The sequence below is a fragment of the Mauremys mutica genome, chromosome 6 (genome assembly GCF_020497125.1).
Source record: "Mauremys mutica isolate MM-2020 ecotype Southern chromosome 6, ASM2049712v1, whole genome shotgun sequence".
Classification (NCBI taxonomy): Eukaryota; Metazoa; Chordata; order Testudines; family Geoemydidae; genus Mauremys; species Mauremys mutica.
In genome coordinates, this window is record NC_059077.1 from 87,208,011 (window position 1) to 87,236,009 (window position 27,999).

Genomic DNA, 27,999 nt, shown 5'->3' on the forward strand with positions numbered 1-27,999 from the left:
CCCGATCCGTAAGGCGGTCAACGTCGCGACGCCGCTCCCCGTCTCGGCACCGGTCGGAGTCCCGGCACCGCTCTCAATCGCGGTACCGGTCGCACTCCCGGCGACGGTCCCGGTCACCGAGTCACCAGCACCGCAACAGGTCCGGTTCTAAGCATCGCGTTCGGCACCGAGATTCCCGGAGCCACTCACGCCGCCGCCCGCGCTCGAGATCAAGCTCCCGGCGCCGTCGGTCGAGCTCCCGGCGCCGTCGGTCGAGCTCCCGGTACCGCGCCACGCGCAGGTCCCGCTCTCCGATTAGGTCGCACGACGACCGGCACCGACCTACGGCACCGGCAAGACACTTGACGCCGGCATCGGTCGTCCGCTCGGGGACCGCCACAGCTCCTCCCTGGCCTTCGCGGGAACCCTCCATTGCTTCCCCTGAGGGCAGTGCGGTGGACTTCAGGGCAGAGTCTCTTCCACGGGACCATGGACCCCAGCAGTGGGGATTTTGGGTACCCTGGGCCCAACACGAGCAAGGGCCCCCTCTTCCACCGAGACAGGCGGGTGCGGCACGTTCGGTGCCGGAGGCCACTATCAGCAGGCCCCCCCCCATCTCCAACGGGACAGACCACCTCCCCTCAAGGCCCGCCGTTGGGGCAGGAGACACTGGCGGCTGATCGCCCAGGGGCAGAGCAGATACCTGAAGAGGTGCTGCCAGCCAATCTTCGTCGTCCTCACCTGACGAGGTGGGGGCGGGGGCATCACCATCCGAACCCCCGCCTATTGACCTGAAAGTGCATCAGGACCTTCTCCGACTGGTAGCGAAGGCCATTAACCTGCCCATTGAGGAGGTCCAAGAGGTCGATGACCCAGTCACTGATGTCATGGGAGCGGAGGTCCCCGTGAGAGTAGCACTGCCATTTATCCGTACAATCCAGCGGAATAATGCTACCATCTGGCAGTCGCCTTCCTCCGTCCCCCCCACGGCGCGAGGGGTGGAGAGGAAATAATCCGTTCCACCCAAGGGGTACGAATACCTGTATGTGCACCCAACCCCGGACTCTCTAGTTGTCCAGTCCGTGAACGACCGGGAAAGGCACGGACAGCCGGCCGCTGCGCCAAAATCCAAGGAGTCACGGCGCATGGACCTCTTGGGGCGAAAAATCTATTCAGCGGGAGGCCTTCAGCTCTGCATTGCGAACCAAATGGCCCTCCTTTCCCGGTACACTTTCAACATCTTGGGGTGCCTGAGTAAATTTGCAGAGCTGACCCCGCAGGACTCCCGCCGGGAATTCTCGGCGCTCCTGGATGAGGGCAAGACAGCCTCCCGGACCTTAATTCGAGCGGCCGTGGACTCCGCGGACTCGGGAGCCAGAACTATGGCTTCCGGGATAACCATGCGGCGTATTGCGTGGCTGCAATCCTCCACCTTGCCGCCGGAGGTACAATACACCCTCCAGGACCTTCCCTTTGAGACACAGGGTCTCTTCTCAGAAAAGACAGACACGAGAATTCAGACCCTGAAGGACGGGAGGATTGCTATCTGGACTCTGGGCATGCACACGCCGGCCACCCAGAGACGGCCTTTCCGGCAGCAGCCCTACCGGCCCTTCACCCAGGCCAGGTCTAGGCCATTTAACAATCGCCGGACGGCCCCCTACCGCCGCAGACCATCGGGGGGTCGGCGTAACCAGGCCCAGAGCTCCTCCAAGGCTCCTCAAGGCCCAAAACCGGCCTTTTGATGGGACGCCCGAGGACGGCCCACCACTCTCCCCCCCGGATCCATCCCTATTGTTTTCAAGTCGCCTTTCCCGCTTCCTCCAGGCGTGGTGTTCCATAACATCGGACAGCTGGGTCCTCAACACCATCCAGCACGGCTACCGCCTGCAGTTCATTTCGCCCCCTCCCTCCCACCCACCTTCCCCGTCCCCCTTCAGGGACCCCTCTCATGAGCAAGTCCTCTTACAGGAGGTCGAGTCTCTGTTGAGCGTGGGTGCTATCGAGGAGGTGCCTCGCAGCAGGCGGGGCAGGGGATTCTATTCCAGATACTTTCTAATCCCCAAGGCGAAAGGAGGCCTTCGTCCCATCTTAGACCTCCGGGAGCTCAACAGACACCTGTGCAAGCTCAAGTTTCGTATGGTGACCTTGGGGACCATTATTCCTTCCTTGGATCCGGGAGACTGGTTTGCCGCCCTCGACATGAAGGATGCATACTTTCATGTGGCAATTTACCCCCCACACAGACGCTACCTGCGCTTCGTGGTCAACGAAGCTCACTACCAGTTTGCGGTACTACCATTCGGCCTCTCCACCGCACCGAGAGTGTTCACCAAGTGTATGGCGGTCATGGCAGCAGCCCTCCGCCGTCGTCGAATTCATGTGTACCCGTATCTCGACGACTGGCTGATTCGCGGTCGCTCCCAAGAGCTGGTAGCGGCTCAGGTGACCGAGATACTGCATCTGTTCCGGTCTCTAGGCCTGCTTATCAACGCCGAAAAGTCCAGCTTAGTTCCAGCACAAAGGGTGGAGTTCATAGGAGCGGTCCTCGACTCCAATTTGGCCAGAGCCTGCCTACCTCGTCCTCGGCATGAGACGATGGTCTTGTTCATACGGGCACTGCAGGCCTTCCCTACAACAACGGTGCGATCCTGCATGCGCCTCCTGGGTCACATGGCAGCGTGCACGTTTGTGACCGCGCACGCACGGCTGCGACTTCGCCCGTTCCAAATGTGGCTGGCATCGGTGTACCGCCCCCATCGCGACCCCATAGACATGGTGGTGACGGTTGCAAAGCCCATTCTCCAGACGCTCACCTGGTGGCTGGATCCGGAGATTGTCTGCACAGGGGTCCCGTTCCGCCCTCCTCGCCCGTCGATCACCCTGACCACAGACGCCTCGGCGCTTGGATGGGGGGCTCACATAGGAGACCTGCACACCCAGGGTCTCTGGTCAGCCCAGGAGCTCTCCCTCCACATCAACGTCCGGGAGCTGAGAGAGATCCGTTTGGCGTGTCTCGCCTTTCGGACCCACCTCCAGGACCGCTGTGTAGCGGTGTACACGGACAACACCACAGCAATGTTCTATGTCAACAAGCAGGGCGGAGCCCGATCCTCCCCGCTTTGCAAGGAGGCGATGCTCCTATGGGATCTTTGCGTGACCCACTCGATTCGCCTCGAAGCGTTTTTTCTGCCAGGGGTGCAGAACACGTTGGCCGACCATCTGAGCAGGTCCTTCGCCTCCCACGAATGGTCCCTTCGCCCAGATGTGGCTTACACAGTCTTCCAGAGGTGGGGGTTTCCCCAGATAGACCTCTTTGCCTCCTGGGCCAACAGGAAATGCCACAGATTCTGCTCCTACCAGGGTCAAGTTCCGGGCTCCCTCTCGGATGCGTTCCTCCTGCCATGGACGGATCCCCTCCTCTACGCGTTTCCCCCGTTTCCGCTCGTCCACCGAGTGTTACTCAAGCTTCGGAGGGACAGGGCCCGCGTAATACTCGTCGCTCCGGCCTGGCCGAGACAGCACTGGTACACCCTGCTGCTCGAGCTGTCGGTTCAGGATCCCATTCCCCTGCCGCTCTGGCCGGACCTCATCACTCAAGACCTCGGCAGGCTTTGTCACCCGAACCTGCAGTCGCTGCATCTTACAGCTTGGTTGCTGAGTGGTTGACCGACGCAGAGATGGGTTGTTCGTTGCCGGTACAACAAGTACTGCTCGAAAGCAGGAAGCCTTCGACACGCTCTACCTACCTCGCGAAGTGGAAACGCTTCGCACTCTGGTGCGACCAACGAGGTCTTAACCCATTCTTGGCCCCCATCCAGACCATCCTCGACTACCTCTGGTACCTGAAAGGTCAAGGTCTCGCGATCTCTTCCCTAAAAGTGCACTTGGCGGCTCTGTCAGCCTTTCGGCCCGCCATAGGAGGTCGGTCCGTCTTCTCTAACCCAATGGTTGCCCGCTTCCTTAAAGGGCTAGACCGTCTATACCCGCCGGTACGTCCTCCTGCCCCGACCTGGGATCTGAACCTGGTTCTCGCTCAGATGATGAGACCACCCTTCAAGCCCCTGGCCACGTGCTCTCTGCTTCATCTCACCTGGAAGACGGCCTTCCTCGTGGCAATTACATCCGCCAGACGAGTCTCGGAACTCCGCGCCCTGACGGCAGGTCCCCCGTATACTGTCTTCCATGGGGACAAGATGCAACTTCGACCGCACCCGGCCTTCCTCCCCAAGGTGGTGTCGGCCTTCCATCTCAACCAAGAGATCTTCCTCCCGGTCTTCTTTCCGAAGCCGCACGCCTCACCTCGCGAGCAGCAGCTCCACATCCTGGACGTCCGCAGGGCCCTCGCTTTTTACATCGACCGGACGAAGCCCTTCCGGCGTTCGACCCAGCTCTTTGTGGCGATCGCCGACCGCATGAAAGGCGAGCCGGTCTCCTCGCAGCGGATTTCATCCTGGGTAACGTCATGCATACGAACATGCTACGAGCTTGCTCGCGTCCCCCCGTGCCGACTCACCGCACACTCGACGAGGGCGCACGCCTCGTCGGCCGCCTTCCTGGCCCATGTTCCCATCCAGGACATCTGTAGAGCGGCCACCTGGTCTTCTGTCCACACCTTCGCTTCCCACTACGCGTTGGTGCAGCAGTCTCGAGACGACGCAGCCTTCGGCTCTGCGGTATTGCACTCCGCCACGTCTCACTCCGACCCCACCGCCTAGGTAAGGCTTGGGAATCACCTAAATGGAATGCATAGGAGCAATCACTCGAAGAAGAAAAGACGGTTACTCACCGTAGTAACTGTTGTTCTTCGAGATGTGTTGCTCCTATCCATTCCAGACCCGCCCTCCTTCCCCACTGTCGGAGTAGCCGGCAAGAAGGAACTGAGGAGCGGACGGGCCGGCTGGGGTATATAACCAGCGCCATGGCAGCACCACTCCAGGGGGCGCCAGCCGGCCCGCCGGAGTTGCTAGGGTAAAAATGTTCCGGAGAAGCCGTGCACGCGCGGCGCGCACACCTAAATGGAATGGATAGGAGCAACACATCTCGAAGAACAACAGTTACTACGGTGAGTAACCGTCTTTTCATTGTGCATAACCATATAATTGCAACTATTGCAAATGCAGATGATCTTTGTGCAGTGAGCTGCGTGATGCAATCCACTAGGTTGCCAAATGGCTCACAGTTCAGAATAGTTTTACTACCTAGGCAGAACAGATTGCTTGGCCAATTCCATGGCCGAGGTATGTCATGTAGGAATTATTTTTGCCCTCCTTGTCAGTGGCTGTTAGCATTTTCACTACTGGCATAGTCTCCCACCTTTTGTATTTCTTTTTTTGGATCATCTGAAAACCATAGATATGTCTGGGCAAAGAGAAGGGAGTGGTGGTGCTTTTGATGCCAGTATATTAATGGCACTGGATAGTGTGTGGTTATATAATCTCCCACAAATTGTTCAATATCTTGACCTCTTGAATGAGTATTTCCTTCTAGAAATTGGTTCATACCAGATTAGACTTGATTTAAGATAAAATTTAAAGTTAATAGTAATGTTCATTTATTGCAACTTTAATTTTTTCTTCAGCTTTAAAGCTGTCACTAAACAATGTTTTAGTAGTCACTATTGTTTTTATGACAAATCAGAACATGTAAATAGCAGTATCTAAAATGTGTTTTTTGACCAGGAAGTAGCCATCAAGGTCAATTTAGGTTAAAAAGCCCCCTAACAAAGAAAATTCTGAGCCATAATTTATTTTAGATCCTCATCCTGAAATGAGTTCCACGTGTGAAGAGCTCTATTGACTCAGGCCTGGTCTACACTAGGACTTTAATTCGAATTTAGCAGCGTTAATTCGAACTAACCGTCCACACCAGGAAGCCATTTAATTCGAACTAGAGGGCTCTTTAGTTCGAATTCAGTACTCCACCCCGACAGGTGGAGTAACGCTAAATTCGACATGGCTAGCTCGAATTAGGCTAGGTGTGGATGCAAATCGAACTTAGTAGCTCCGGGAGCTATCCCACAGTGCACCACTCTGTTGACGCTCTGGACAGCAGTCGGAGCTTGGATTCTCTGACCAGCCACACAGGAAATGACCCGGGAAAATTTGAATTCATTTTCCTGTCTGGGCACTTTGAATCTGACGTCCTGGCTGGACATCGGGGCGAGCTCCGCAGCACCTGCAACGATGCAGAGCTTTCCAGCAGAGGAGTCCGGCCAATCCAAGAATAGAAAGAGGTCCCCAGCATGGACAGACCGGGAAGTCCTGGATCTGATCGGTGTGTGGGGCGAGGAGTCTGTGCTGTCGGAGCTGCGCTCCAGCAAGCGGAATGCAAAGACCTTCGAGAAGGTCTCCAAAGCAATGATAGAGAAAGGATACAGCCGGGATGCAATGCAGTGCCGCGTGAAAATCAAGGACCTGAGACAAGGCTACCAAAAAGTCAGAGCGGCAAACGGACGCTCCGGAGCCCTGCCCCAGACATGCCGCTTCTACGAGGCACTGCATGCCATTCTAGGTGGGTCTGCCACCACTGCCCCACCAGTGACCGTGGATTCAGTGGATGGCATAGTGAACCTGGACAGTTCCTCCTCGATGTTCGCCGATGGGGAAGATGAGGAAGGGTCTGTGGAGGACGGCGCAGGTGACAGCGAACACAATACCGCTTTCCCTGACAGCCAGGATCTCTTCATCCCCCTCACAGAGATCCCCTACCAACCCTCCCCGGCCGTTAACCCGGACTCTGAATCAGGGGAAGGATCAGGCGGTAAGTGCTATAAACATGTAAACATTTATTTTTTATAAAACAGGTATAAAAAAATAGAAATACTATATATAAAATTTTCAATGAAAAACTATATGAAAAGTAGGTCCACACATATAGGGATTGAACAATAATCCTCCAGGGACAATTCAAGAAAGGTCTCATTTAGGTCCTCGAAAAGCCTCCGCAGGAGGTTCCTGGGGAGAGGTGCCTTGTTGGGTGCTCCGTGGAAGCACACTCTTCCGCGCCAGGACATCCTTATGTAGATGGGAATCATCGCCTCCACAAGCATGGCCGCATATGGTCCTGGTCTCTGCAGGGCTTCCCTTAGCATCCGCTCTTCGTGACTCCGAGGGACCCGCATCAGGGTGATCTCGTTCATGAAATGCTGCATCTAATTAGGGCAATTAGTGTATTGTTACTGTTGTGAATGGTTGACTTTTACTTTGCATAACAATGACCCTCGCTTAACAGCCACGTGTTGTAGGCCACATAGGAAAAGCATACATTGATCTTTCCCGTGCACTGGCGGGAGTGGCTGGAAAAGGGTCAGAGTATATGATTTCCAGATTGCCTTTAGCAGGAGGGCACAGCTATCCATTAACTGATAAGCAGAATGTACTGTAAGGCTTACCAGGACTGTCTGCTAGACGGATTCAGCTGTCTCTCCCCACTTGTCCGCTCTCCTGTGCAATGCCGCAGCCAATGAGAGCGTATTCCGAAATCTCGAACTTGTCCTGAGATCTCGTGAGACTTGTTGCCCTGTATGGTCTTGTTCAGAGAAACTGACTAGACTGTGTTCACTGTTCGCAAACATGTATCTGTTCAAGGAAATCAGTTACTTTTCCCATCACACAGCTTCGGCTCTTTCCCGGACTGCCCCGGCAACCCCCTCGCAGAGGCTGGCGCAGATTAGGCGGCGAAAGAAAAAGACTAGGGACAAGATGTTCGCGGAACTGATGGCCTGCTCCAGAGCCGAGGCGGCAGAGCAGAGACAGTGGAGGGAGACCCTATGTCAACAGCATCGCACACACATCGAACGGGAGGACAGGTGGCGGCAGGAAGACCAGCAGGCGACTCAAACGCTGCTTGGGCTAATGAGGGAGCAAACAGACACGCTCCGGCGCCTTGTTGATGTTCTGCAGGACCGCAGGCAGGAGGACAGAGCCCCCCTGCAGTGTATCTGCAACCGCCCTCCCCCGCCAAGAAGTTCTGCCCCCCCCACCCAAAAGTACAAGACGGAGGGGCGGTAGGGGCCATGAGAACTGTCACTGCACCACTGCATAGCGCTAATGTACCACACACCTCTCACGCTATAAATTTGTAGAAGTGCTTCCCTTACAGGCTCACCCAGTCCCAAATCCAAGTTTCATGCCCCCACTGTGTATTAGATTATTAAAAGCTGTTTGCTGTTATTCACTGTTTCGGTCACGTCTTTCGTGTCAGAGGATTTTTTTGTGTATGGGGGGGGGATTTATAATTGCACGGTATAGCCTACATTACCAGGGTACAGACTTGGGGGCATGATCAACTGCAGGGCACACACACTGCAGTCAGTAGGCACCAGGGTCACTCTGTGTGGTGTATGCTGCCCCGGGTCATTCTGTGATGTGTATGCTTGTCCAGGGTCCTAGCGCCTGCCACCCCCTTAATGTTAAGGCACGCTGCCCTTACCATGCACTTCCACCATAGCAACAAGCCTCTCCGCTGCCCTGAGCCCCAACAAGAGCCCTCATCCACGGACAGATACTCACCCTTCCCCCACATCCCTCACCCCTTCCTACGCCCAAACCCGCAGCCCACTGCCGTCATCCAAACCCCTATCCAAAGAAGGCACCACTCGCCCCTTCCTGCAAACCCACCCCTTCCTGCAATCCCTCCCCTTCATGCACAACCACTTGCAACCGTCCCCCACCCCAGAGACCTATGTAGGAGCAGGAGGATGTCATTCCTCTATGGAACAAGCGGTCTGTACATCAGTGCACACCGTGCCCAGCACAGTATGCGTCCATGTTTCAACGCCTGAACAGAAATGCAAAGTAAAACAAAGATTTATTAATAATGACTGTAACAATAAATTTGCTTTAAAACGTGCTTTGGAAGTGGGGGAAACTTGGAGAACGGGGTATGTAACCGCAGATCGAAATCGACACATACAGACACAGGCCCAGGGTCAGTTTCTCTTGAAAGCAAGTGGAGAGTCATAGGTTACCCTGCTCTCCGAGGAAACTTGCTTTCAAAGCCTCCCGGATACACAGCGCTTCCCGCTGGGATATTCTCTCGGCACGGGTGTCTGGCTGAGCGTAAACTGCAGCCAGGCGATTTGCCTCAACCTCCCATCCGGACAAAAAGGTCTCGCCCTTGCTCTCACAGAGATTGTGTAGCACACAGCAAGCAGCAATAACTACGGGGATATTCTTTTCGCTGATGTCCGAGCGAGTCAGTAAGCTCCGCCATCTCCCCTTGAGACGTCCGAAAGCACACTCCACCACCATTCTGCACTTGCTCAGCCGGTAGTTGAAGAGTTCCTTCTCTCTGTCCAAGCCGCCTGTATAGGGCTTCATGAGCCAGGGCATTAGCGGGTAGGCTGGGTCCCCGAGGATCACTGTAGGCATCTGCACATCCCCAACCATTATTTTGTGGTCCGGGAAGAAAGTACCTGCCTGGAGGCGTTTAAACAGACCAGAGTTCCTGAACACACGCGCGTCATGAACCTTGCCCGCCCACCCAACGAAGATGTTGGTAAAACGTCCCCTATGGTCTACCAGTGCTTGCAGCACCATTGAAAAGTAGCCCTTTCGGTTAATGTACTCGCTGGCCTGGTGGGCTGGTGCCAGGATAGGGATGTGAGTCCCATCTATAGCCCCACCGCAGTTTGGGAATCCCATCGCGGCGAAGCCATCTATGATGTCCTGGACGTTTCCGAGAGTCACTACCTTTGAGAGAAGTTGCTCAACGATTGCGTGGGCTACTTCAATCACAGCAACCCCCACGGTAGATTTGCCCACGCCAAAGTGGTTCGCTACTGACCGGTAGCTGTCTGGCGTTGCAAGTTTCCAGAGGGCTATGGCCACTCGCTTCTGCACAGTCAGGGCTGCTCGCATCCGGGTGTCCTGGCGCTTCAGGGCAGGGGCCAGCAAGTCACAGAGTTCAAGGAAAGTGCCCTTACGCATCCTGAAGTTTCGCAGCCTCTGTGATTCATCCCAGACCTGCAGCACTATGCGGTCCCACCAGTCCGTGCTTGTTTCCCGGGCCCAGAATCGCCGTTCCACACCATGAACTTGACCCATTGCCACCATGATCTCCACGGCGCGGCGTACCCTGCTTTGTGAGAGGTCTGCGCCACTCTGTGAATTCCTGTCCTCACCGCGCTGCCGGAGCCTCCTCGCCCGATTTCTCAGCAGCTGACTGTGGAAGAGGTGGACGATAAGGTGCGAGGAGTTGACAACGGCCATAGTGCAGCGATGATTGCAGCGGGCTCCATGCTCGCAGTGCTGTGGCGTCCGCGCTGTAACCGACCAGAGAAGGGCGCGAACAGATTTCCCGCCGGAGCTTTCAGGGAGGGAGGGCGTGATTGACGGTTCAATGACAACAATTACCCAAAAGCACCCTTGACACATTTTTCCCCCAGGAGGCATTGGGAGCTCTACCCAGCATTCCAATGGGCAGCGGGGACTGCGGGAACTGTGGGATAGCTTCCCACAGTGCACCGCTTCCAAAGTCGACGCCAGCCCCGTTACTGTGGACTCAGAAATTCGAATTAGTGTATTTACTGTGGATACACAAATTCGACTTCATAAGGTCGAATCCACAAATTCGACTTAAGTAGATTCGAAATAGTCTTGTAGTGTAGACAAGGCCTCAGTAAAGCTTTGTGTAGGCACAGAGTTTTGTTGCCTTCACTGGTACAACACTACCTTCTTGTTTGTCTCATCCACCTTTTCTCTTGGTGTTTTTTGTCAGATTGCAAACTCTTTGGAGTAGGTACTGTCACTTTCTGTGTTTATACAGTCTCTAGCACAATGGGACTTGACTTGGTTGACCTGTAGGTGCTACTACAGTATAAATGAATAACTCATTTCAGGATCAGTATCCTGGGGTCTTGCATGGAATGTTAATTCACTTCTAGCTGGAGGTACACTTAAAGCATGATTTCTTTAAAATTAAATTGATCATAACAATAATAATAAAAAAGGCAAGCTTCTGAAAGATTTTTAAAAACCTAAAATCTTCCAAGCAGTTTAGCTTGCAGGCTTAATCCTTAAATCAAGAAATAAATCGAAATGTTTGATTTTTCACAATATGTCATCAGCCTGTTTAAAATATCTTCCTTTTCTCTTACTTTAAAATTAAATGCATTTATTACTCCAATGAGGTGCTGTCAGTATAGCACCCATCCACAGAATAGATGAAGCACAGACAGGTGGCGGTCCAAGCTTGCTTATGTAGCCCAAGCATGCTGCAACCATGACCTGCAAGGATCACCTCTCGAGGGCAGAGAGCAAAATAGTTAGCTTGCCTTGTCATTCTGTTTGCTGAGACTGCAAACAAAATTTCTTTAAAATTAAATTGATCATAACAATAATAATAAAAAAGGCAAGCTTCTGAAAGATTTTTAAAAACCTAAAATCTTCCAAGCAGTTTAGCTTTTTGTGCTATTGGTTGTATGTTGGGTTTTTTTTGTTTTTGTGGTGTGGAGGTATGTTCAGTACAATTAGGTTGAAGCGACAACATAGTCATAGGATGCAAACAAACTTTGGTCACTGCTAATTAGAACTAGTGATCTGGATGTTGAAAATTTTGCATTTCACTATCAGTTCCACTGAGTCATTCCTGTTCTTTTGCCTGATTTCTTTAAATGTGTTCTATACTTTTTTTTCTGGTGATAAGAATACAAACTTAAGACAAGTAAAAGCATATGCAACAGCTGTCCCAGTTCAGGGCTATTGCACCTGTATTTTCCCCCCTCTGTGATCCACCAAGGGCACCCACTCTGGGCTCCCAGCCCTTCAGTTGTCACCTTTCTTGGGCAGATAGCTACATTTCTCTCCCTCCTGGTCCTTGCCAATACTGTGATATTCCCAGCAAGCCGGACTTTTCTAAACAGAGGTGCGGAATTTGCATTAACCTCTCCCTTAGGTATTGCCCAGGAAATCCATTTAACACTTATTAACGCAAAAGTCCATTCTTGTCTGGCATAGAGTCTTTTGAAATCCCAGGCATCACATCACATCCTCCTGCCCTCTCCCCCAGGTTACATTCAATCCTGTCCCACAATAATATATAAACTTTGTATTCCATGCAATGGACTTCAAAGATACCTAAAGTTAAGATCTCCCAAGGATATGCAGGAAATTGCTATATTTGTCATAACAACTGCTTTCCATAACTTTGTAAATAACACACCAGTCCTGTAAAGCTAATGCATAGTATCATGTACAGAAGTTAAGCAGTGAAATGATACACTACACAAAAGTATTTCAAAATAGTGTGCTGTATAACCCCCATAAGAGCAAGAAAATCGAGTTAGATGGCCATGGTAGCATTAGCTCAGCTCAGCTTAGCTATGGTTCTCTTATATGTGCTTTGACTATAGGAATTTGACCCCATTTCAGTACATGGCGATGATATAAGAACACTGGAAATGCTTCCTTTTGCAAGGTTGTAAAAGCTTAACATTATGTTAATACTACATTGTCAAAAATGGGTTTTACTCTGTGTGAAAATGCTGTTTTCAAATACTTATATCTGTTACAGGTGTTAATAAGAGTTACACCTCTTACATATACGCCTATACAAAATTATATGAGAGAAGCTATAATTAAAAAAGATTTTGGTTATCTTTTTCTCTCATTCCTTGACATTTAAGCTTTTGTTGTATATGAGGCTGTTGCAGGAAACTATTTCAAGTTAATCATTTTCTAACACTATTGATTGACATACTGTTTAACTGTTTTGAATGTACAAATAGGAATGATCTGACTTCATAATTATTGTCAAAAATAAAAAGCAGAGGAAGCATTTAATAAAGAGGGCATATATTGTATAAACTTGAAACTTAATAGTAATCATGCGCAAAATAACTTCACCAAATCTCAAAAGTTATTTAAAATAGAATAGTTAATGCACTGATTTATACATAATCACATTTTTTTCTTTCTAATATCTAGTTTAAGGAAGAAATCTCTAAGCGTTTCAAGTCCCACACCGATCAACTTGTATTAATATTTGCTGGAAAAATTTTAAAAGATCAAGATACTCTGACCCAGCATGGGATTCACGATGGACTCACTGTTCACCTTGTCATCAAAACACAAAACAGGTAACCTTGCTGATAAGCTGTCTTCTGTTCTTTAGCTGTAAGAAACCAAATAAACATTCTCGTTTCTAAATTAGACAACTCTTGTTGTACAATTACTACATCTGGCTAAAAAAAAAAAAATTCTTACTCCTGGTCCTGAGGTCCCTTGCAAAAACATAGGTGGAAATCTGCAAACTCTTGGAGCTTTTTGTTCCCTAAATGCTGCAATAGCAGGATAGTGTGAGTGTCATCCTCCTCTCTTGGCAGTCATGTGCCACCTTCTGAACTTCACCACTGCACTTAGAACTTTCCAGTCAGCTCCTCCTTGACTTCAGTCAGTGAAAACTCCTTGCAGGAACTGGGCCTCTACAGTCATAGTGCTCTTTTCATGGGTATTGTTTGCCATGTTCCTCCCTTGTAGATGGGTTTAGGTTGCTAATAGTAAAAAACAAATGATTTCTGTTCTTTGGGCACTCATTCCTGGCACTTGAGTGCTGAACACCAACATTGTTTGTTGCCCTATAGCTCCTAAGATGTTTCAGTTTTCACCTCTCCAGGATGAAGGCAGCCTGTTTAGCAACTTCAAACCATGCCCAAATGGGAGAACAATGTCTGCAAAAGATGAACACATCAGCTGTATTGTTAACCTTTAAGTCAATCTCCAAGTATAGCGCAGAAGCCCTATTGGAATTATTTTTATTGATAATACAGGTATCACCAGGACATCAGTTTAATCTTAAATTCCTTTATTAAATTCAAAGGCTGAATGCTATTTATACAGCTGCTCCAAATGTGCCTTAAATGCCTAAGCAATCATACCCATACAGTAACATGCAGTTATAAGCATTGTTGAGGTACTTACTACAGGAGTAGACTGAGGACGCTCAAACCCGTGTTGGCTGGCTTCAACTGAACAGCAGGTATTAGTAATGAACCTTCTGAGTTTACCCTTCTTACATTATATATCAGAACCTATGTGACTAGTCACTGCTTTATGAATTTATATTTTTGTGAAAGCCATGTAGAACCACCCCTGATGATTGGGGTGGCTTCTTCAAGACTTTTCACCTGTTTTATCAGATATCTTCCAGGTCCAGTTTTTCCAGTTAAGCCACATTCCAAGCCCAGTATTTTCAACTAAGCATACCATTTTTCAAGGCCTTCCCACAACTGCTAACCACTTCCACTTTGTACAAAGTGCAAATCATATATTTTCTTTAGCCAAGACAATTTAATGTTGTCTAATCATAGAAACATATGGCTGCTTTCACAGGCCTTTTGTGCAACGGAGGGCAGTTCCATTGCAGTTGTCTAGGGAGTATGTAAGAGGTGCTCCAGGGATATTCCTTACCTTCTGCAACAGTGAACTGCACCAGCAGCAGCTGAGGGGATGTGATCCAGGGTTCCCACTCCTGGCCGCACGTGGCTAGATGAAAGATTTCCAGTCTCACCTTTTCCAAGGGCACTCCTGTATATCTTGTACAAGGCTGGGCTAGAGTGCTTTGAAGGGTAAAAAAATTAAAGCAGAAGACCAAGATGGCAAAAGCGAATGAATACCAAGACTCTATCAGCACCACCTGAGTGAGCATAAACCCAGTGTCCCCTAGTGGGGTAGTTTCACCTTTAAAGTGTCCAGCGCCATCACTCTTGAAGTTGAGGTTTCCATCAAGAAATATGTATGAGGATGTAGACTGGAATGGAGAGCTAACGTGAACAACTTTTGATGGTGATGAGGCTCCTATCATAGGTCCATTTGGCTGGAGGACTGTGGGTTCCACCAGTAAGTCTATTGAAAGACCAAGGAGACTCCTTATGTTGGAGAGAACCTGTTAGTGGAATAGGTAGAGATAGCTATGCAGAAGGCAAAGGAGAGACAGGCCACAGTGAGATCTTCTGGAGCGGCCCTCAAAAGTGGGGGGGGGGGGGGAAGGAGGAAGAATTTGGGAAAAGTTCCCCTTCAGGTTGGTTTTCAGGAGAGATCTGTATGCCCTGTAGGTGGTGCTCAGCTTCAACGGCAGCAGAAGCCAAGGATCCTAAGCTCCCTCTGAACAATTATCAGAAAACAAAGGCATGTAAAGAGGCATCAATGCATACAGTCAGTGTACCACTTGCTGTATCCCAGCTGAGTCTCTTACTCTCTTGTGACCTTCGTCACATCAGACATGGGTCCTGTTTGGGGCTACATGATTAGGCTTTCATAAAACCCTCCAAATTACATGTCTGCTTCTGTCCCTGGAAAGCACTCAGGCACTGTTTTATCAGGAAGATATGCTACAGAAGAACCAATCTCTTTTGGCTTGTGCCACAGGGTGAAAAAAAATTTCAGGTATTTCATGAGTCAGAGACAAAAGGCCTATGCCGGATCTCGGAACAGAATCATAATTAGTCAAGGAAGAATTCATTGTAGTCACCTTGTGTACCATCATGGTTCTTCTAGGAAAAGGCAACTGACTATGCTCTGGATCTCATGGATGAGATACTTCCCTAGCACGTTGAGTATCTCAAATTGTAGGAATAGCAGTTTTCTCTGGCCTGACATCAGTGCTGTATTCTTCTCACTAAATGCCTGCTTGCAGAGTTTGGGAGTACATGTTGCTCTATTTGGATGAATGGCTGATCAAAGATCCTGCTTTGGAGGATATCTTCATTCTCACCACCAGTATGTTCACATTGCTCTGGTTTATGCTTAAGCTATTCAAATCTAAACTTGTCCTTAGCCAATACATGGATCCTATCATGGCATAGGAATGCTTACAGTTGAACTGTGTTTTGCAGGGCTTTTATGTACTCCAAGATATCACCATTTTGGTGGCTAGGATTTGTCAGCCAGAAAATAGCATGATCTGATCTAACATGAAAGCTGGATTTTATGGATGAAATTGTGGTATCCATGGCACAAGACAACTTCAGCAGACCCCAGAATCCCAGTTGAGAGCAAGCATTGCAGGGACTGTTGGATAATAACCAATCTCTGGTTTCACAGGCCTGGTGACAGTCCAGGGACAAATCTGCAATTAGGAATGGGCTTTGAAATGCGTGCATGTCCAAATGTTGAGTCCCTCCCTGTACCGATTTGGTTTCTTCAGGAACAACTTCATACTGATGTTCTGGAGATGGGGTTTGTACTGTTAGAAGTGAGGCTATCTTATGTCTAATTTCCTGTGAGTCAGTGTGTTCACATTTTTGGGACTGGCCCAGATAATTTCAGCAAAGGACAGATTAACCTGTCCAAAGCTGAGCTGATCCATCAAGTGCAGAACTGCTATCCTGACACTGAAAATGAGAAATCTGCCATGACTAAGTTTGGGAACAGACTTGGTCATAAACTTAGGCAGGTTTACATAATTGTGCTCCCATTTTCTGAAGAGTTCTAACTTTGAATAGACAGTAGTGTGCATACATGTCACAACACTTGGAACCCGAAATGACTCTGTTTTGTTTGTATTGGCTGTAGACTGTTTACAGTTGTATCCACAATTGGCATTCACCAGATTGGAATTCCCACAGTGCTCCTGATAGAAATGGTTAGGTAGGACAGGGTTTTACTTTGCACTGTCAGATAATTTGGATGTCTGGTTGGTTTTGTCTCTCAGTTTACTTCCAATGTTTGGGCAGGATAACAGTGGGAAGGGAAATGGATTGGTACCTGCTATTGCTCAGAAAACAGCTGAAACTTGTCAGAAATAATGGCTGTGGTACTGTGTTCATTGCTTCAGAGACTGGCTGAAATCCTACTCATGGTTCCAGCTGCAGTAAGGGGTGGGGTTTGGGATCTCAATGAAAACATCAGTTTGTGCATGTTTTATCATTCCAATCACCTTTTTAACCCTATTAGAGTTTAATCCTTTCCTTTTAGAGATTGTCCTGGAGAATCTTGAGATTCTGGTTTTTGTCTGGGCCGGTGATATGAGTTTAATATCCAATTGGGCAGAAAATAGAAATACCCAAAGCATGTTCTTTATTTAAAAAAAAAAAAGCCAGATTACTTGGTGTCCATATTTAAATAATGGTATTGACACACTATGTGAGAATAGTTGTAATTTATACTCTGGTTATTTCATGCTAAATTGTCTCTGGATTGTCCCAGAAATCTTTTAAATTGCCTCAATAAAGTGGTTTATAGTTTTAACTTTATTTTTCAGATCACAAGATCATCCAGTACAGCAAACAAACACCACAGGGAATACTTCTACCACATCGACATCAAGCAGTAGTAGTACCTCCACACCAGCCTCAACAAACAGCAGCCCTTTTGGTTTGGGTACGATTCTTTGCTAACTTTGCGGGTTAAGAACACTGCCCTTCCATTAGTTGTTACAGCCCATGTGCTAGACATTTAGAGGAAAGGGTTTAATTTCAGCATTCTAATGCAGGAATCTTATTTCCTTGAAATCTTCCTCTGTGGAAAATCTTGCATAAGAGTATTCCACGTATGCTACTGCTTCATATATAGCACATGAACAAATAGCAAGGTGCAGCTGGTGTTTCATTCCAGCATTACTGGTAATGTGAAAATTAGAGAGCTCCTTGTGAGCTGTGCATGCTCTATCTTGATTGGTCCAAGGAGTGAGGGCACTGCAGAAATTGGGACCCTAATGTCAACCAGATTGTGAACAACTGTGACAAAACTGCTACCCCACCTACAAGCATACTTCTCTGACCAAATCGAATCAGTGGGCCTAATAGCTCTATCTTATCTTCTCTTCCAGAGCATACATTTCCCAAGCACAGACAGGCTCCTGTTCTGCAGTTGAAAAGTGGCTTTTCTCCTGCTAACTGCACCAGACTTAGCACTTGCGATTCAGGCCCTCTATCTCCATTTTCTGAAAAATGACTAGAATAAAAAAGTTAAACTTAGTAAGCATTTGCTATTATGGGTTTAAAGTGGCTCAAATCTCACAAGTGATTTTGGGTGCCACAATTTTGGGGTCAGTTATGCAATTTAGGCAGCGTGCAGATTGTAGAAAACTATTTTACCTTATTTTTAGTACCTGATGCATTAAGAACTGGGAAGAGTTCTGTTTTATCACAAAAAAAGGAAAATATACTGTATTGTAATGCTATCTTTGACTTAGTTAAATTTTAAGTGACTCCTTCTGCAAATATACTCTTGAGACATGTATGTATATATTGCATGATTTAAAAGGAAGAAATTTTTGAAATCTTGGGGGCACAGACATCAACATTACTAGAGTGGTAATGACATGTATTGGTTGTTAGCTAAATGTATTCATTATTAAAACAAGACACTGGAGAAAGGACTCTTTAGTGTCTAGGAAGGATGGAATTCCCACTGTTTCGCATTGTCTGGAAATGTGGGTGATACATTAAAGTATTTTGTATTTAAGAAAAGTTGTCTGGATTAAATTGATTTAGAAATGTACTAAAAGCAGAAAGTTCAATTATTTTTTTTCTCTCCTCCTCCTCCTCCTCCTCCCCTGCCCCCCCCCCCCCAATCCAAACCCAAGGTGGCCTTGGAGGACTTGCAGGTCTGAGTAGCCTGGGCCTGAATACATCTAACTTTTCAGAGTTACAAAGTCAGATGCAGCGACAGCTCATGTCCAACCCGGAAATGATGGTTCAGATAATGGAAAATCCCTTTGTTCAGAGCATGCTTTCAAATCCTGACCTGATGAGGCAGTTAATTATGGCCAATCCTCAAATGCAGCAATTGATACAGCGAAATCCAGAGATCAGTCACATGCTTAATAATCCAGATATAATGAGACAAGTATGTTGAAAGTTCTCTGTAAATTAATAAACTTTAAAGTTCTTTAATAAAATTAAATATGCTGACTTGAGTGTTTGAAGTATTGCTGAGCAATTTAGGATCGTATAGGAAAACTCATAGACTGCTACTCTAGGCAAATACTTTTGATTTTTTTTTCTAGTCACTAATGTCTGAAATAGTTCAGTGTGTTGTCTTTTAATGTTAAATAATCTATAACATTCCCTGGAGAGTATTTCAGGATTACATAACTAAATTTTCTGAAATTAAGCTAGGACAGAATTTGTGTGCACTTCAGATCTCCTATTTTCATTGAGAAAGGAGGGTTGCTATACAGCCAATAATGTACTTGCCAAAAAAACCAACCCTGTTTTAATCTAACTTTTAGTACTTCAGTCAGATTTTAAATGCAGTTGAAAGCTGCTGGTATACGACTACAGTGTAGAGGCTTTTAAGACACAAACTAATGGATACTGTGGATTTGGAAACCAGGTATTTATTTCTAATGGTTCCTATTTGGAAGCAGTATACTCTATTTCTGAGTTGAAACAATAGTAAATTCACTAATTCTGTTTGAATAGAAATGAACTTGGACATACTTTCTGTGTCTTCCTTCCTTTCTCCTGTCCAGTACCATATAAACAGTATGAATGTATCAGTGCTATATAACTAAACTTTCAAAATTTTACAATTTTGATAAAATGGCTAATGAAAATTCAGTTAACTTAACTTTCTAATGATTCCAACAAGAAAAATTCTTGCTCTAACTCTAACAGCAGTTCAAACTAAACTGCAGCAGGTTGGATAATCTATAAATAGTTGTTATAATTGAGACACTGCTTCAGATTATTTTCACTTTAGAATGTATTTTTTACTAATACAGATTAAATGTTCCACTTACTTAGACACTAGAACTTGCAAGAAACCCTGCAATGATGCAGGAAATGATGAGAAACCAAGACCGAGCCTTGAGCAACCTTGAGAGTATCCCAGGTGGATACAATGCCTTGCGACGCATGTACACAGATATTCAGGAGCCAATGTTGAATGCAGCCCAAGAGCAGGTGAGAAATGGCTACATACAACCTAATATTAAATCATTGTCTCGGGAGTGAAGGAAATTATGCACTGTTTAAACAAGCATTCAAGAAAATGTAATTAGGTGCTAGAAGTCACTGCACTTTCTGTTTCCACTTGTAGAAGTAGGGCTGCAGAAATCCCAACTCTTAACCTTGAAAGAGTAAAGTTTTTGTTTTAGTTTTGTGACGCTGTCTGAAAGTCAGTGATTATGGCATGTGCTGTTTCATAAAGGAACACTCTTAACTTGAATTTTTCTGAAATTGACTTAAATTCCTTAAAGTTTTTAAAAGTACTCTTTAAATAGATTCAGGAAATTCTATCTTAGATTCCTGATGAACAGTTTCGGAAGTCTTTTTTGCTGCTTTTCTTAAGTCTTTTCAACAAGAGAGAAAATGAATATACTGGAGAGATATAGTCAGTTTCACTGCAAGAAAAGTGACAAATGCACCAAGTTAACAAAATAGATTTTTCCCTAACTACTTTCAGCCTGAAATCCTTGGTGTTTTGCTGCTATAGTAAGGTACATTTTCAGAGATGTGATTTTTTTTTTTAATGTCCCTTTTTAAGATTAGCATCTCAAAACAGCTGATTATTCTACCATGAAACTGGTTTTAGGATGGTGAATATAATTAAAGACTGCTCTCAGGATCAGTAGTCTTCAAGTTTGTAATTTTGCATATGTCTCAATCTGTCATTTCTAGCAGAGATAAAATTGATGGTTTAAATAGATGATATTCCTTGTTTTTCCTCCTTTGTAGTTTGGAGGTAACCCATTTGCTTCCTTAGTAAGCAATGCATCTTCAGGTGGGGAAAATCAGCCGTCTCGCACAGAAAATAGAGACCCTTTACCAAATCCTTGGGCTCCTCAGTCCAGTTCTCAGAATTCCACAACCAGTAGCAGCAACAGTGGCGAAAGTGGGGGCAGTAGTAGTGTTGGAAATAGCACCACCACCAGTACAGGACCAGGCTCAACCATGCCTAATCTGGGACCTGGAGTAGGAGGTATGTTGATTATGATAGAATTGTATTTACTTGCACCTATGCAAAAAATTGTTGAAATGACAGACATTTTTGTGTTTGTTTAAATGACTTGATTTAGTGTTACTAATATTTACTTGCATCGCTCTCTTTACTAGTATCAAAGTCCTATGTAGGAAAACAAACATGCAAAGTAAACTTATCTCAAGAATACTAAGAGGAGCCACAAATCTGCTAAAATAACAGTAAAAGTAGAGACTCACTAGACAAATTAAAGACGTTCTGCACACTAGACAGAGTGCAAAAGTCCAGTAAGGTAGGTATTGAATGAGAGATTGTTAGATACAGCCTCTCAATCTTTCCCACTTACCGGAAAGGACATCTGGAGTTCATGTGAGATCTGAAATTTTACCATGTAAACAGAGGAATGAAATGTGAATGTGTTAAATAAACCAATATTAGAAATTGTAATAGTAATGCCCCAACTTCAGTCAGTTTATTTGTATTATCATGGTACGTGGAAGTCCCAGTCATGGACCCACAGCTTCCTTGTGCTAGGAACTGCACAAACACATAACAAAAAATATTGTCTGTGCTTCCAAGAGCTTGCAGTCTAAATCTAAGTCAAGAAACAAAGGGTGGACACAATAGACAGGAAAAGCCCATGGAAACAAGAAAATAGCGATCAGCATGATGCACATGAGTCTCAGCAGCCCAGCTCTACTTACTGATACCAAGTTTTCTGTAGGCAACACAGCAAACAAGAGTTTAAGGACAATGAAGTAGTTTAGTGGATGTTTATGGGGATCACCTCTCGTGTGTGAAAGCCACCGTGGAAGAGAGCACAAAGGTGCTTATTACATTTTCAAACAAACAAGTAGTCGATGCAGGTTGACATCTCTGGCAGAGTGGAGATCAGAATCAGTGTATCTCAACTACTTTGGTATAGATTTGGAGGAAAACAGGATTTGCTGCAATATAAAGGCAAAAGATACATTGTAATAAGAAGGGAAAATAAGAAAGTACTTGTTTAGATAAAATTATATTATCGTTGGTGCTGGTATCAAGGCTTCTAATGAAGGTTGTTGAACATTTCACATTATAAAACCTTGTTTTCAATTGCCTATAACTTTGCCATATTAACAGCTTAGTCCAACACCAGCATAGACATTTTCAATCTAACACTGAATTTTTAAAAGGTTTTCAGCAAAAATTATTCTCCATTTCTGAGAATGAGCCAGGGAAAATATGATTAACTCATGTTAAAAATAAAATATTTTATTCTCTTCCTTGAAGCCCTAGTATTTCTGTGCTTTGGAGCAGAGATAAAGTGATCACCCTATTATAAGGGATTTTTTTTGTGATTCCTGTGAAAACAGCAAAAATTTTCCAAATTACAAGTCTTTGCAAATAATTTGCACTTAACTCATGCTCGTAAATCTGTTAGTGGCTGGCAGCACTATTCACTGAAGATTTCACTAAACATGCAGCATCCCCAGGTTGCAGGGGCTGACATTGCTGGTAATTACTCTGTGCTGTAGGCCAAGGGCCATTGTGTGTGGCTCCATGCACCAGAGCAGAGCAGGGAGACTCTTGTGCTCTCAGTGATCCTCCTGTTGGTTCTCAGGTAGCAGCATGAAGAGGGAAAGAGCCTGAATTGCTCTTGTGCAGAGAGGAGGAAGGCTGGGGCAGTCTTCTGGGACAGACTGGTTAGGGTAGAGCGGTGCATGTTAAGAGGGATAAACGTGGGGAGGGAGACAAGGACAGGCACAAGAGCAGAGGGGGAGGTACAGAAAGATCTGTTGCAGCCACTTCTGTGTTAAACCAGTGCTGTGTTCCACCACAGAAGTACGGCAAAACATATGACAAGAAGCGCGCACACACACACACACACACGTTCTAGGGTTATTTGATAAAATGGAATTACCCTAAATTAGGATTTAGTAATATAACTCAAATGTCTGTAGAGTTTTGCTATCCAAGATAGTCTTGGTTTGTTTGTTTTTTTCCATTGTGAAAGTTTCAAATTTGTTTCAATTCATGCTGATGTAACTAGTACATATCTTTCAGTATGACTTCTAAGTCTTTTTGGATATGGGTATTAAACTTAGATGTGAAAATTTAAATCAGGCAAAAATTTGGCATATAAACCTTTTTTTTGCCAGAGAATAAATTTCAAAAACTAGGTAAAGTTTTTGAATAAGTGTGCAAAATGGAAAGTAGAATATCTTGGTTTCAGTGTCAACTCCACACTAACTCGGTTGGTTACAAACTGAAGTTTTGCAGGTTAAGGAAGAACTTGTTCAAAGTGCTCTTGCACAGCTTTGGAAGTTGACTTCTCTTCAGAGCTGTTTGCAAGCTTACTAATGTTGGTAGATTATTCAGGGTACCCAAAAAGCACACCACATTCTTCCTGTACAAGGTATGGGAAGAGGCATGCTGGATCTGACTTTGTAGTGATAGCACGTGATCAGATGGTGAAGGAATGACTAGAATGAATAACTGAAGAGATGTACATTAACATTTGAAGACACAGCTCCAAAACTGTGTGCAGGAGGCCTATGTAAGACTGGAAGGGTGTGACTGGACACAGTTCTAGAAGTTTTGGTACCATTTGTGATAGGATAATCAGGTTTTCTGAGGGGTTTAAAAGAATTATGGAGAGTAAACAATTTTGAGAAGTGCCCTTATTAGTTTAACAGCCTGTTCTTTGACTGCTTGTTCATGTCAGTTCGTATCAGGTGTGTGCATGCGCAGATGCACGGTAGCTGGAAGATTTTTCGCCAGCAGCCTCTATGAGGGTCGGCCTGGACACCCCTTGGAGTCTCACCTTCATGGTGCTCAATATACGGCCCTGCTGACCTGCCCCCCCTCAGTTCCTTCTTAATCTTCCAGCTGCCATGCACATGCGTGCGCGCACACCTGGTTGGAGTGGACATGAACAACACATCTCGAAGAACGACAGTTACGAGAAGGTGAGTAACTGTTTTTTCTGCCACTATTAGAACCTAGTTTTCATTTTGAAACCTGCCTTCCCAAAAAAGGGAATTTGCTCTTGAGTTATTTGTTGCAGTTATGTGCTAGTTACTTGTAAAATATTTAAACACTGGGCATCTCTTCCATTTGACTATGATAGGGGTGGGGAACCTTTTTTCTATCAGGGGCCATTGACCCACAGGAAAAAAAAAATCTATCGGACACCACACAGTCCTGCGGCAGGTCTTGGAGCCTCAGGGCTTCCCCTCGGGTTGCCAGCTTTTTAATAGCACAAAACCAAACACCCACACCCCTTCCCCACTCACTGAGGCCCCACCCCCACTCACTCTAGCCTCCCTCCCTTAGTCGCTTGCTCTCCCCCACCATCATTCACTTTCACTGGGCTGGGGCAGAGGGTTGGGGTGTGGGTTCTGGCTGGGGATGCTGGCTCTGGGGTGGGGCTGGGGATGAGGGATTTGGGGTGCAGAAGGGGGCTCTGAGCTGGGGCCAAGGGCTTTGGAGCAGGCTCAGGGCTGGGCCAGAGGGTTGGGGTGCGGGAGGAGGTGTGAGGTGCCGGCTCCAGGAGGGGGTGAGGGCTCCAGCTGGAGGTGTGGGCTCTGGGGTGGGGCCAGAATGAGGGGTTCATAGTGCAGGAGGTGGCGGGGGTTGGGATGCAGGTGGAGGTGCAGAGTCTGGGAGGGAGTTAGGGTGCAGGAGGGGGTTCCGACCTGTGACGGGGGGGTTGGGGTACGGGAGGGAGTTTGGGGCGCAGGCTCCGCCAGACGGCTCCTGGTTGGCAGCGCAGCGGGGCTCAGGCAGGCTTCCTGGTCCCATGCAGCTCCTGGAAGCAGACGGCATGTCCAGCACCTAGGCGGAGGTGTGACCAGATGGCTTTGCACGGTGCACGCTGCCCATGCCCACAGGCACCGCCCCAACAGCTCCCATTGGCCGCAGTTCCTGGCAGAGCTTCCCTGATCGCCCCTGCACCTGGGGGCCACAGGGACATGCCAGCTGCTTCCAGAAGTTGCATGGAGCCTGGACAGGCAACAAGCCTGCCTTAGCCCTGCTGCGCTGCCGACTGGACTTTTAATGGCCTGGCAACCCCAGCTTCACTCTGCAGCGGGCTGAGTCCCCTGCGAGGGTGCACAGAGGCTCAGTGCTTCTGGCCTGCGGCACCGACACTTGCCACAGGCCAGATGAAATTAAGCAGGGTGCTGAATCTGGCCCAAGGGCCATAGGTTCCCCACCTCTGGATTATGAGTTAAAAGTGGAAACGCTTCTTGAGATGAGTGGGAGCTGATGTCCATTATAGACAGTAATTACTCTCTCGTGTTAAATTATGGAAATGTTATGCACTCATCACCATATTTAATTATAATTAAATGAAAATGCATCTGTCATTATTTTCATGCTTATGAATTGCTAAAGTGGCCGTATCTACTTTTTAAGCTGGTATGTTCAACACTCCAGGAATGCAGAGTTTGTTGCAACAGATAACAGAAAATCCACAGCTTATGCAGAACATGTTGTCTGCACCCTATATGAGAAGCATGATGCAGTCACTGAGCCAGAACCCTGATCTTGCAGCACAGGTAAATGCACCTATGTATTGTATGTACTGAATGAAAAGAGAGAGATTGCAAATTCATGCAATAACTATTGTCACAACAAAGTGATGATTTTATGTGCTAACACCAACACCTACTAGCCTATTAAAATGCTTCTCTAGTGCCTCATTAGACATCTTGACAGTCAACCTCCTGAGTCTAACTGCAGGATAGAGCCAAACAGTGAGCATTGACATTGCTCTGGGCAAGACTGCAGAGCAAACTGCAAAAACACTTGGCTCAGAACCTTAGGTGAACCAAAGTTAGATGGATAGAACAACCACTAGAGCTGAAATTTTTTTGTGTACTTTAGTGTGAAACATTTTTAAAACCATAAACTTGTGACCTCATATAGGAACCACCTTGAAAAGTTAGTCTCAAACTTGTAGGCAGGGCCACTGGTAAATGTAGCCCCAAACTGATTTTAGGAGTTAGTTATTCAGGTTGTCAGTGTGATCATGGCACTTGTATCTTCATTCTTCAGCTGTGGCCTTCCTGTACAGCTTCGTTGGCTGTATAAGTGCAAATACTATACAGCTTTATGAATGGTGGCATAGTCTTTTCCTAATATCGCTTATGGTGCAAATATGCCTATGGGTTCAGCTTCTAAAGGATCAGCACAGGTTGGATGTGTGCCATGTGGAGTGAATGGAAAGTATCTCATGCTTTTAAAAAAAAAACTTAGCAGGGGAGCTTCTCTGGCTTTTTGGACACACTGAATGTGTGCATGGAAGAACAGTCTCAACTCTATAGTATGCAAGTCTTATCCTGTTCATCCTCTTCAGTCTCTCATCTCAAGGGGATGTTTATGCAAATATCTGGCACTTCCATTTGGATTTAAAAAACAAAACAAAACATCCCACTTTGTCCAGTGTTAGATGACTGGATGTCTACCAGAAATTGGTTTTGGACAGTAAGTGAAGGAAGACAACATGTAAAAGCAGCAAAGAGTCTTGTGGCACCTTATAGACTAACAGACGTTTTGGAGCATGAGCTTTCGTGGGTGAATAACCACTTCGTCGGATGCATGTCCGACTAACAGACTAACACGGCTACCCCTCTGATACGAAGACAACATGGTCATTTAAAAGATTTCTGGTTTTCAAAGAAGATCCTAATTGTCATGTAAAACAGTTAATTATAAATGTACTGAATATATAAGTTGCACTAAATCACCTGTTGGGGGGGCAGGGAGCAGCTTTATTTACTGTATTTAGTATTTGCAACTAAAATTGAACATTTGCCCCATAGATGATGCTGAATAATCCCTTATTTGCTGGAAATCCTCAGCTTCAGGAACAAATGAGACAGCAACTCCCAACTTTCCTTCAACAAGTGAGTAAAAGAGAGGCTAACTGTTGTCAGTGAACATCTTGCATGTAGCATTAGCCGAATTGCAAACATATGGTCTTGCTTTGGTCTGGGGTTGAAAGCATAAAGGCCTGGTCTATGATTCTACTGCAAACACTAGCTTCAATCGGAGGTTGGGCTTTTAGTGATTTAAATACTTGTAAATGGCTAATTCATCAGATTCTCCTCCCCATTCCCATTTGTCCCAAAGTTTCACACCTATTAGAAGATAAGTATTCCTTCTGCTGCTTTGTTTCCAGAGTACAGTTTTTCTACCTTTTTCTACCTTGTGCTGCTTTGCAAATACTAAATCAAACCCCTTTTCTTCCACCACTAACATGAATTCTTGGTTTGCCTTTCCCTCCCTAAAAGGTAGAGGCCTGATAGTGTGCCCTGAATGAGTGTCCACTATGTCAGTGTGTGCAGCCACAAACCATGACGCATATTGTTGAGAACTGCACAATGACTCAGCTTCCTGGAGGTCTTCGTGCCTTGAACATGATTGATAAAAACGCGCTGGCTTGGCTTGACCAGATTGCATATGTCAAATAAGATAACCTTACTTTTATCTGGATTGCGCTTTAGCCACCTCACTCTCATCCATTTTTTCAGTCTCCGCAGAGGCTGGGTCAGGTATTCAAACCGCTGACTGAGTAGGGTGAGATGGAGATGCAGAGCTAAAAGCACTGCAGCCCATATTTCTGCACTAATCCTCTAGGGGAGGGAAGGGGAGACAGAATCCCATGGCAATTGTTGTGACTGTGTCTTTTGGGATAATGGGCAATTGCATAGTACTACTCTGTGGGAGTGCTCGGCAAGGAAGAACACACACAGCTGTGTGCAGCCCTATCCACTCTTGGGAGAGATCTTCATCCATCAATATACTTTCTGATCTATACTCAGGTCTGTACCAGATTAACAGGAGTAAGGAAATCTAAGACATCTAGGTGCTCTGAATTGTCAGTTTTTTCTATAACAACAGAACTCAGACTGTTGGACACTAGATAATAACAAGTTGTCAACATGATGTCTTGCTAAGCAAAGAGTGTGTAGCAGCTTACTTTACAGAAGTTGGCATGGGTTCTTCCTCAGAGACACTGAAAAATTTCACCAGCTGTGGATCTAGCTCTTTTCCTCTGGTCTTCCCCAACCTATCTAAAAGACACATTGTGAGCATGAAGGGCCCACAACACTTCTAATATCTCACTGAGCGTTACTGGCCTGAACTTTAACCAGAGAAG

The 27,999-nt window shown here is 46.4% G+C and overlaps 1 protein-coding gene across 4 annotated transcripts in view; it reads left to right on the forward strand.

Annotated features, from left to right (window-relative positions):
• UBQLN1 (ubiquilin 1) overlaps positions 1–27,999 on the forward strand; it is a 47,017-nt gene that overhangs the window by 12,551 nt on the left and 6,467 nt on the right. For 3 of the 4 annotated variants that reach the window (XM_045020717.1, XM_045020716.1, XM_045020715.1), the window contains exons 2-8: positions 12,909–13,060; positions 17,182–17,300; positions 18,508–18,770; positions 19,673–19,831; positions 20,606–20,849; positions 25,251–25,393; positions 26,660–26,743. In XM_045020717.1, the coding sequence (XP_044876652.1) occupies positions 12,909–13,060; positions 17,182–17,300; positions 18,508–18,770; positions 19,673–19,831; positions 20,606–20,849; positions 25,251–25,393; positions 26,660–26,743 (1,164 nt within the window). The remainder of the gene's footprint in view (positions 1–12,908; positions 13,061–17,181; positions 17,301–18,507; positions 18,771–19,672; positions 19,832–20,605; positions 20,850–25,250; positions 25,394–26,659; positions 26,744–27,999) is intronic. The other variant, XM_045020718.1, reaches the window with a different exon arrangement.